This window comes from Triplophysa rosa, linkage group LG17, assembly GCF_024868665.1.
Source record: "Triplophysa rosa linkage group LG17, Trosa_1v2, whole genome shotgun sequence".
Taxonomy (NCBI): Eukaryota; Metazoa; Chordata; class Actinopteri; order Cypriniformes; family Nemacheilidae; genus Triplophysa; species Triplophysa rosa.
The window spans coordinates 3,173,413-3,185,000 of NC_079906.1; the positions used below are offsets into that span (position 1 = coordinate 3,173,413).

Here is an 11,588-nt window from a genome sequence, read left to right on the forward strand (position 1 = left end):
TCCTGGCTTTCCATATCAACACTGCACGTGAACGCATAACAACAGAGCCCCGCCTCCTCTCACAGACTTGACTCGTTTGGGCAGTTAAATCGTGTTTATGTTAGAAAAGATGGCCAGTCTCAGTAACACATCTGGCGTGGTGCACCTCGTTACGCTTCCCGTGTTTACCATAGCGATCCATGTATGTGCGCTGATCAATAATTTTATCCACTCGTTTCATTCGCCCTGGTTATATGTTGTTTATGTTAGTACAGAGTCTCCGCAACAGTTCTCATGTTTAATGCACGCGTTTCTGTCTTTATGTGCGCTCATCAATGATTTCATCTCACTCGTCTCGTTCGCTCCGGTTAATTTGATGTTTGAAATAATGCTGGTGCGAGTAAAGTCTCGCAACAGTTCTCGCGTGTGATACACGTTTGCACTTCGTGTTTACCATAGCGCTCTATGTGTGTGCGCTGTTCAATGATTTCATCCACTCGTCTCTTCGCTCCGGGTCAAAAACGCGCGAATTTTAACACGTCAACAACGCGTAAAGTACGTGTTGTTTGCGCGTAGAGTACGTGTAGTTTACGCGTGAAAAATCGACGCGTATTCTACGCGCAAACAACACGTATTCTACGCGCAAACAACACGTATTCTACGCGCAAACAACGCGTTCTCGACGCGTGACGTCAGACGTCAATTTCGCGTGTTTTTGAGCCATCCGGCCACTTTACCAGTTTGAACGTGTAAGCGTGATGAGTTCCTATTGGCTGCTGAGCGGTAGGGTTAAACCATTACTGTAGGCCTAGGGGTTTGCCTTCCATTTCTAGACTCTTTGCCATGCCAATGCATGTAAGATGCGAAAGATCCACTAATCTATTTGTGCTTGATGACCAGTGAAAGTCCTCAACAAGCTATTAGATATAGATATTTAATAATCTTATCTATGTTTATCGCTCGGGTCTTGTGAGTTGTTGTTTTAGCATATACATTGCAGTTTCAATGGCCTAGGGGTTAAAGACGCCGCCTGACTGTCTGGACCAACGCAGGTTCAAAGCTCGCTCGTCGCGGAGCCTAATCTACCCTTAACAAAATAATTTTATAATTTGTTAACTTTATTAATCATTAAATTTATTCACGTTGAATAATTTATAGCATTTATTGTTAATATTGGGTTCACTAATTTTAAAACCTTGGCTACGGCCATGAGTCTGTGGTATACTGTATGAGTATTTTGTTTTACACGTTCTTGATAAGAAAATCAAGCATATATAGGCCTAGGCTGTTCCACCGGTTAACAATAAAGCAGACAACGGAGAAAATGCGCTGCTCTCTGTACAACTCCCGGTAAAAACAGCTCCAGAAGCATAGGGGTAGTAACTCCATACCAAAGTAAAGCTTTGGCTCCAATCGAAGGGAGTTCAAATCCACCTATTGCCAAACGTGTTCTTCTCCTTTTCCCATTACTAATCAGAGTGGAAAGGCGTTTGTTTTCAGCACAAATAAAGAAAACGTTTCGAAAGTGTAAATAAAACACCACACAGGTAATAAATAATACATAGTTTATCTGGTAGGGTAGAGAGGGCTTTAACTATTCCAATAATGTGGCATTCATTTAGTAAATATGATAATTTACACTCAAAATGTTGTTATTGCATGCTGTTTTATAATGTACTACAATACTGAGATGCAAATATATGCTACTGTAGGCCTATATATATATATATATATATATATATATATATACAGTAGGCCAAGGGGGTTGCCTGCCGCCGCTCACAGATTCGGATTGTTGTTGTTGTTTTTTTTAGTTTAACAGATAAAATAATTGTGATTTCATATTAAAATTAACCAATGAATCATTTAAAATCATTTAAATAAGTGAAATGTGAAAAATTGGATGTAAGTCCAAATAAAGTCTAGAAGAAGAAAGAGGAGAGTCTGGAAGCATGGCCTAGTGGCCTGAACCCCAAAGCTCAAGTAAAAAGGAAGAGAATGAAGTAAGGGCAGAACTCAAGAGCAGAGCTGAAGGAAAACAGGCCAGGGGAGAAGAGCAAGAGCTCACAGAGATAGCAACTTCCAGTGAGAAGAAGTAGAGACAGAGCATATCTTATCCTTTTTAAAAGATTCAATTTAAATCGAATATGGCCCAAAACATACAATACTTTGTAATTGTTTTGCTGTGGAGTCCTTCAGGTCACTGGGTTCCACCATCTCGCTTGAACAGATTTTGCCAAGTAAGAGATGTTGTTATGGCAACATTGTTGACAACATTTTTGTAAAAAAAAGTCTACACCCACTCCAAACTCTATAACCATAACCATATCCCTTAAACCAGAGGGAAATGATAGATGAATAATAAGGGTGCAGAGGCACAAAGCCTTGGTTAGCTTAATCTTAACATGAAGTGTAACTAATCCCTCAAATCTGATTGGTTGATTGAAATGTTGTCCCAGGGTCAACATCTCTCACTTGGTGAAATCAGGAAAGCCCCACCATCTCACAGGACCTAAAGTTAGAGACTTGCAAGGGGTTGTTCTGTGCACTTCAGTAACGGTCTGGTTTGTCTCAGCTGCTCCCCTGCCCGTCCTTGTAGTCCTTGAAAATGGCAGGAAAAGCCATCACAGAGTTCATACCCTGGCCACAATCCTTTTGAACTGTTGCCTTCTAGCCAATGCTTCAAATGAAGTACAAGAACATTTAGGCTCAAAAGTATATACAGGTGCATCTCAATAAATTAGAATGTCGTGGAAAAGTTCATTTATTTCAATAATTCAACTCAAATTGTGAAACTCGTGTATTAAATAAATTCAATGCACACAGACTGAAGTAGTTTAAGTCTTTGGTTCTTTTAATTGTGATGATTTTGGCTCACATTTAACAAAACCCCACCAATTCACTATCTCAACAAATTGGAATACTTCATAAGACCAATAAAAAAAACATTTTTAGTGAATTGTTGGCCTTCTGGAAAGTATGTTCATTTACTGTATATGTACTCAATACTCGGTTGGGCCTCCTTTTGCATGAATTACTGCATCGATGTGGCGTGGCATGGAGGCAATCAGCCTGTGGCACTGCTCAGGTGTAATGGAAGCCCATGGCTGTGATAGCGGCCTTCAGGTCATCTGCATTGTTGGGTCTGGTGTATTTCATCATAGATTCTCTACGGGGTTCAGGTCAGGCGGGTTTGCTGGCCAATCAAGCACAGTAACACCATGGTCATTGAACCAGCTTTTAATACCTTTGGCAGTGTGGGCAGATGCCAAGTCCTGCTGGAAAAGGAAATCAGCATTTCTGAAGTCCACAGTCAACTCAGCCATCTACCAGGACATTTTAGATCACTTCATGCTTCCTTCTGCTGACAAGCTTTATGGAGATGCTGATTTCATTTTCCAGCAGGACTTGGCACCTGCCCACACTGCCAAAGTTACCAAAAGCTGGTTCAATGACCATGGTAGTACTGTGCTTTATTGGCCAGCAAACCCGCCTGACCTGAACCCCGTAGAGAATCTATGATGAAATACACCAGACCCAACAATGCAGATGACCTGAAGGCCGCTATCACAGCCATCTGGGCTTCCATTACACCTGAGCAGTGCCACAGGCTGATTGCCTCCATGCCACGCCACATCGATGCAGTAATTCATGCAAAAGGAGGCCCAACCGAGTATTGAGTACATATACAGTAAATGAACATACTTTCCAGAAGGCCAACAATTCACTAAAAATGTTTTTTTTATTGGTCTTATGAAGTATTCCAATTTGTTGAGATAGTGAATTGGTGGGGTTTTGTTAAATGTGAGCCAAAATCATCACAATTAAAAGAACCAAAGACTTAAACTACTTCAGTCTGTGTGCATTGAATTTATTTAATACACGAGTTTCACAATTTGAGTTGAATTATTGAAATAAATGAACTTTTCCACGACATTCTAATTTATTGAGATGCGTATATACTTTTGAGCCTAAATGTTCTTGTACTTCATTTGAAACATTGGCTAGAAGGCAACAGTTCAAAAGGATTGTGGCCAGGGTATGAACTCTGTGATGGCTTTTCCTGCCATTTTCAAGGACTACAAGGACGGGCAGGGGAGCAGTTGAGACAAACCAGACCGTTACTGAAGTGCACAGAACAACACCTTGCAAGTCTCTAACTTTAGGTCCTGTGAGATGGTGGGGCTTTCCTGATTTCACCAAGTGAGAGATGTTGACCCTGGGACAACATTTCAATCAACCAATCAGATTTGAGGGATTAGTTACACTTCATGTTAAGATTAAGCTAACCAAGGCTTTGTGCCTCTGCACCCTTATTATTCATCTATCATTTCCCTCTGGTTTAAGGGATATGGTTATGGTTATAGAGTTTGGAGTGGGTGTAGACTTTTTTTTACAAAAATGTTGTCAACAATGTTGCCATAACAACATCTCTTACTTGGCAAAATCTGTTCAAGCGAGATGGTGGAACCCAGTGACCTGAAGGACTCCACAGCAAAACAATTACAAAGTATTGTGTGTTTTGGGCCATATTCGATTTAAATTGAATCTTTTAAAAAGGATAAGATATGCTCTGTCTCTACTTCTTCTCACTGGAAGCTGCTATCTCTGTGAGCTCTTGCTCTTCTCCTCTGGGCTGTTCTCCTTGAGCTCTGCTCTTGAGTTCTGCCCTCACTTCATTCTCTTCCTTTTTACTTGAGCTTTGGGGTTCAGGCCACTAGGCCATGCTTCCAGGCTCTCCTCTTTCTTCTTCTAGACTTTATTTGGACTTACATCCAATTTTTCACATTTAATTTATTTAAATGATTTTAAATGATTCATTGGTTAGTTTTAATATGAAATCACAATTATTTTATCTGTTAAACAAAAAAATAAAAAACCCCAATCCGAATCTGTGAGCGGCGGCAGGCAACCCCCTTGGCCTACTGTATTTATATACATATATATACACTGTATATATATATATATATATATATATATATAAATACAGTAGGATTGTAGGATTTGTGAATTAAAATGCACAAACCTGAAGCAATAACCAACAAATGAAGCACGACAAAAAGACAACAAAGCCCGGGGATCAGACCAGGAACACGACACTTTTTGATTTTGACGTACAAATGAATTCGACTATTTGTATTTTGGCAGAGACAAGAAAATATACACATAGCCAAACCCTGTGTTGGGTGTGCACCGTTTAACCATCGCTCAACTTGCTTTTTTTCTTGTTTTTTTTTTGTGCGGGTAATATGTGGGGATTATATTTTCATATTAACACATCAGAAATGTTGTAATTCTGAATTTCGTTAGAGAAGGAATTTATTGATCCCTCAATAATTTAAATTAGAGACAAACCTTTTGCAGAACGTATAGAAAACCCGAGCAAACATTAGATTCTGTGTGAAACTAATTTTATTGAAACTGGTTATTTTCGCTCAGATTAATATTCAAGAAAACTAATGAAAACATTTTTCATTCTAAAACTTTAAAAACCACACCACTGCTAGCTGTTGTGACTATTATTGATAAATGTGCTTATCTTATGAAAGCAGTACTTTTTGTACGCTTAAAAATTATCGCAAGGTGTTCTGTGTGTTCAGGCGACAATTAGTTTTGAATATTTATTTAATTTATTTTTAAAAAGAAAAACTGATTTCTGTATAAATTCGTATTTATTTAGCTTATATTTCAATACAATTTTATTATGAAACTTTATTTTCATCAAGTCTGATAAAACCTAAACCTATTCTTTCTAACTGCAACAATATTTCTTCATCTAAAATCTAACCGATACAAATAACAAACGCAACATCATGCTGTGTCCAATGGAGTTCTAATTCTGTTTCTACAAAAGCACTAACTTTTGCTGGTATTGTGAGTGTATGCAAATAAAATCATTTAGATTATTTTGTCTAATGATGTCCTATATGGACGAAGATGACTGCATTCTTCCCGCTGTTCAGGGGAAATCAAAGTGATCAAAGCGTCGCAACTTCTTAAATAAAACTGTAAAATATCATAAAGTTATACATTTTATATGTTGTTAGGGATTTCCCTCTAAAACATAAACCCGTGTTATAATGTAAAATCAGCTGTTTACTTTATAAAAATGCAGATCGATCTCTCCTCTCTTGCATAAAAACACAAGAAGCGTTTTACACCTTTTGAACATGTCCTTGTGCTGAAACAAATGCCTTTCCAACCTGATGAGTGATGGGAAAAGGAGAACACGTTCGGCAAAAGGGGGATACGAACCCCTATCGATCTGCTACAAAAGCTGCGTAGCGATGTGACGTCTCTAACCATACGCCACCGGAGCTAATGAGGGTCAAGAGCATTTTACTTATTTAGTTTGTCAATGTTGCAGGTACTTGTACTCTATTTGAGTAGACTTCGTTATTTTAGTCGTATTTTATTTTATAGTCTACAGAGAAGCAGGAAAACAGTCAAGTCAAGACAAATTTATGTTTATTTGCGCTTTTTACAAATTGCGTTGTATCAAAGCAGCTGTACAACACAAAAAGAGGAAAAAACAAAGCAATGAAATACAGACACATACGTATCTACATACTATGTACACACATATATAGGTATTATAAATTAAATCACGTTTACTGAGTACAACTGTCATGGTATTCTTGCAAGTCTTGTAAAAGATGAGCTAGAGAAAAGCCTCAGGCTAAGCTTGTATAAGATCGCCAAGCTATAGATAAAACAATCAATCTCAAGAAAGAGCAAATAGAAAACAAACAAGATCATTGAACTCAAAGCAAGCGTGCAGTGCGCTTAAATCCTTCCCACAGTATTTAGCTTCCACCTGTAACGTTAGCAACTTCTTTGTTACAAACGAATGCTGCCTTTGGTACAGTTAAAGCCTAGCTCCCTGCTACACCTACCAGTAACTTTATCAGATAAAAGCTTCATTGTTTATTAGCCGTGAGGCACTTTATTTCGACTTTCGGAACATGTCCTTAATTTGCGCTACAACAAATATGCCTTTTCATTCTGGTGAGGGAAGGGAAAAGAAGATGACACCTTTGGCAAAAGGCAGATTCGAACCGCAATCGGGCTGATGAGTCGCACGTTGACTTTACCCCTAAACCACTCAAGCTGGAACTTGCTCGAAAAATTTAGAGTACTTACTGTCTCTGCTAAAACAATCAATCTCAATTGCGAGAGAATTAGACAGCAAATAAGATTATTAAAGTCTATATCTAATAGCTTGTTGTGGTGAGGACTTTCACTGGTCATCAAGCACAAATAGATAAGTGGAACTTTCGCATCTTACATGCATTGTGATGGCAAAGAGTCTAGAAATGGAAGGCAAACCCCTAGGCCTACAGTAATGGTTTAACCCTACCGCTCAGCAGCCAATAGGAAGTCATCACGCTTTCACGTTCAAACTGGTCAAGTGGCCGGATGGCTCAAAAACACGCGAAATTGACGTCTGACGTCACGCGTAGAGTACGTGTTGTTTGCGCGTAGAGTACGTGTTGTTTGCGCGTAGAGTACGTGTTGTTTGCGCGTAGAGTACGTGTTGTTTGCGCGTAGAGTACGTGTTGTTTGCGCGTAGAATACGTGTTGTTTGCGCGTAGAATACGCGTCGATTTTTCACGCGTAAACTACACGTACTCTACGCGCAAACAACACGTACTCTACACGCAAACAACACGTACTTTACGCGTTGTTGACGTGTTAAAATTCGCGCGTTTTTGACCCTCCTGGCTTTCCATAGTGTGTGTTAACTCACTGTCGGAAAAGAGAAAGAGAGCGGGAACGCGCAGCTGATATCGATACGTGGGACATGGGTATTGGAACCGTTTCAGATTCTTCAGTATCGATACTTATCGAAATATCGATATTTTTGACAACACTAATAGACTGTTTCAAAGTAACAACATAAACAAACGTTACTGCGCATGCCGGCGTTCATGGGCTGCAGTTAAAGTGGAAGTTCACCCAAAAATCAACTTTGTGATTTTTCTCATGTTTGGAGAACTTCTGGCGTCTTCGGAGCACAAATAAAGATATTTAGGTGACATCCGAGAGTTTTCCAGGCCTCCTCATAGACATCATGGTGTCAGTTTTTGCCAAGGTCCAGAAAAGTGCTAAAGACATCTTAAATTGGTCCATCCGTGCATAGTGGCTCAGTTGAATTTTTTTGAAGCGACGAGAATGCTTTATGTGCGAAAAACAAACCAAAATAGAAGAAGTGCTCTCGTGAACGCGCGCCATACACTGACAAGACAGAGGAGAATATATTGATTCAAGTCAGTATTTTGGGTTGTTTTTCGCACATAAAGCATTCTCGTCGCTTCAAAAAAAATTAAACTGAGCCACTATGCGCGGATGGACCAATTTAACGATGTCTTTAGTACTTTTCTGGACTTTGGCAAAAACTGACATTAGTAAAATAATACAAATTAATGTTAACATAAATTAAATAAAATATAAATAGTTATAATATTATTAGACACGAGCCAAACACACACCGAAAGTTAACTTGCATCCGATGAAACGATCTATTGTGAAATAAATAGCTCTGAGGACAGGCATATGTTTTGGTTATACCTAAAATTATGAATTCTTTTGCAGGTAAGATATAAAGAAGTCAAGGCCAGAAATGCTCAGCTGCTCAAAATGCTTCAACAGGGAGAGAGTAAGTGCAGAATATACTACTATAAAACAACAACATATGGCAATCAGGATTTATTCTTGTTATTTAACTTGCCTTTTTATTTTCAGTGAAGGACAAAGCTGAAATTTTATCTCAGGTAGAGGAACTTCTGAACATTAAAGAGGAATTGTCCTCACAGGTGTGTGTATTTGTGCATTCGTTCTCTCAAAAAGAGATTCACATATCAGTGTACATGTAGTATACATGTAGCTGTGATATTCTGTAACGGAACATGTTTCTCTTTTCCAGGTGACACTACTGCACGCAGCTCTAGAACAAGAGAGGTCAAAGGTGAAGGGCTTACAGCAACAGTCAGAGCAACCGAAACATCAGGTGATGATATGAACTCCTGCTTTGATATTAGCTAACTAGTAGGGTTGTAATGGTTCAAATACCTCACGGTTCTGTGTCACGGTTTTAGGGTCACGGTTTCGGTTCGGTTCGGTTTGTGCTATGTTCAGGGAAAAGGGACTACTGACAAATAAAAATAAGAACAAATAATCAAGCTGCAAGTAACAGCACCAATAAAACAACAGAGCAAAGCAGAAAATAAGATACTGTATAAATACCTTTTAAGGTATAGAAATGGATTAAAGTAATCAAATAAAACTTAACATTGCATATGTACAAATTAAATAAAGATGAATCATAATTGAAGTTACAGAAGCTATTGAGTCAAAAGCAGTGAGTGATTGAGTGACCCAGTACACTGATACTGTACACATGCTTTGTTTTTCGTCTGTTTCGTCCTTTCACTTAAGACATAACCTACTATGTTTGTTAAGATACTCGACAAGAGGGGCATGTTGACCTACTTCGTGTGTGAATTTGTACGTTTAAGCGCTTCAAAGACAACTCAATATTTGCGCCATGTCTCGAGACTTTCCTTGTGCGTGCTTCGGATCTTCTCTCAGCGCGCAAGCGAGTTTTCTTGTGCATCATCTTGCACTTAAATGTTTAAATTGGCAAGCATAAATGACTGGTCATATTACAGCATATGTTAATCCATATTGAAATTTGTCTACATTATTTGATTTGTTGCAGGTATTAAATGTGTATCCATCGACAAACATACATTAGGTGAACTTTGTCAGTCTGTTTCACGCATTATAATTTTTAACGAACCATATTATTAATGCGTTGTCAGATTTAAGATGAGCCGCGTTGGACCGCGTGCCGAACCGTTGGTGGAGAACTGTGTGGTTCAATTTTTTACAGAGAACCGTTACACCCCACTAACTAGCAATGCAAATGTAATGCGAAACGCAAAATGTTTTAAAATTAGTTAATGGGTCACTGCCCAGTGACTCTCATTGGCTTAGCAGACGATGTGCTATTGCAGTATTGAAATTAAATGTACATTCTAGATATAGGCAGGCATACTGGGCACCATTAAACCCAGAACAAAGCAAGTTTTAGTGATTTTTTTTAGTGGAAGTGGACCATACACCAAATAATTATTATTGTCATATTTATATTACTAAATATCTTATTTTTTAAATGTACTAATGACCAGAAGCTACAAAGAATATATGTTTCCCAGTAAGCAAAATAAAAATTGATACTGATCAATTTGGTTTATATCCACCTGACTTTAAATTTATCGTGAATGAGTCTCTGTTGTCCTCAGTGTATGAACATCAACATCACACAGTCAAGGACAGGGGTCACATATACAGAAGAAACTCTTTAACAACTATCACAAAACCTAAAAATAGTAATTATTCAAGTTATATCGTACAGTATTAAAAAATTAAGTGTATCTAAAGTTTTGAACCGGGTTATTTTTGTAAACTTTGTTATTATACTGTGTTGTGGACTACAGTATATGTAAACATCTGTTATGTGAAATAACTTGTTCAAGGAAGGAACAAAATACACACACGCTCGCACGCAAACACACATATAAATTGTAATATTTGTTTAATAAACATAGGGTCGTAACAATGACACAGCAGAAACATATTGTGCTATCTGTATGTTCACTGACAACTTTTGTGTGATTTATTTTTACAGGGGAATCGAAAAGGGAAAAAGGCATCAGAGGGGGATGTATGAACATTTCATGCCAAAGACGGCTTGAATGTTCTTGCTCTTGCATATCTTTACATATTTAAAATGCAGCATCACACATACATAAACTAACACCATGCTTCACACCTTTTTATTGTTGCTACCTAGTCTTGTTTCATAGTGTATTCTGCCAGAATGATCTTTTGTTTTTACGATAGTCTCATGTTTCAGTTCTTTGTAATGGATGCACATTTGAAGCTATTGAACGATTTCTGTGCACTATGAACAAAATGGTGTAAAATCTTGAGTTCATTTCAATAAAAAAGCTAATCTACTTTTTCAAATAGTGTTTTATTTTGAGTCAACCACTTTAAGGGATAGTTCACCCAAAAATGAACACAAAGATATTTGGAAGAATGTTAGCAACTGATAGTTCTGGGACACCATTGACTACCATAGTAGGAAAAATGACTGTGTAATTGTTTTTCTTCTGTTGAACACAAAAGAAGATATTTTGAGGAATTTCGGAAATCAAATAGTTTTGTGGCACTTTTGACTACCATTTTCATATTTTCTACTATGGTAGTCAATGGTGTCCCAGAACTGTCCGTTGATATCATTCTTCCAAATATCTTTGGAAGTCATGACAATTTCCCTTTTTGAGTGAAGTATCCCTTTAAAGACTTCTCATGTTTAGATTGACACGGGCTAATGAATTGACACAATGTTTTGTATTATGTTTACATATAAACTAGTTTACTAACTTTATTTAGTAAGCGCTTATTGTGAATGTTCCATATACTAATATTGGATATAGCCTCAACTCTTCATTTATGAGACATTAGCAACTGCTAAAAATTCAAACAATTGTAATGGTTGTATTTATTCTTAATACTCCCAAAAGCTGATTTCTGCAGGA

The 11,588-nt window shown here is 37.9% G+C and overlaps 1 protein-coding gene across 1 annotated transcript in view; it reads left to right on the forward strand.

Annotated features, from left to right (window-relative positions):
• Positions 1 to 10,999, forward strand: part of gkap1 (G kinase anchoring protein 1) — a 16,913-nt gene extending 5,914 nt beyond the window's left edge. Inside the window, exons 9-12 of the mRNA XM_057357577.1 lie at positions 8,575 to 8,638; positions 8,725 to 8,795; positions 8,906 to 8,989; positions 10,673 to 10,999. Coding sequence (XP_057213560.1) covers positions 8,575 to 8,638; positions 8,725 to 8,795; positions 8,906 to 8,989; positions 10,673 to 10,714 — 261 coding nt within the window. The 3' untranslated portion in view covers positions 10,715 to 10,999. The remainder of the gene's footprint in view (positions 1 to 8,574; positions 8,639 to 8,724; positions 8,796 to 8,905; positions 8,990 to 10,672) is intronic.
• Positions 11,000 to 11,588: the final 589 nt, after the last annotated feature.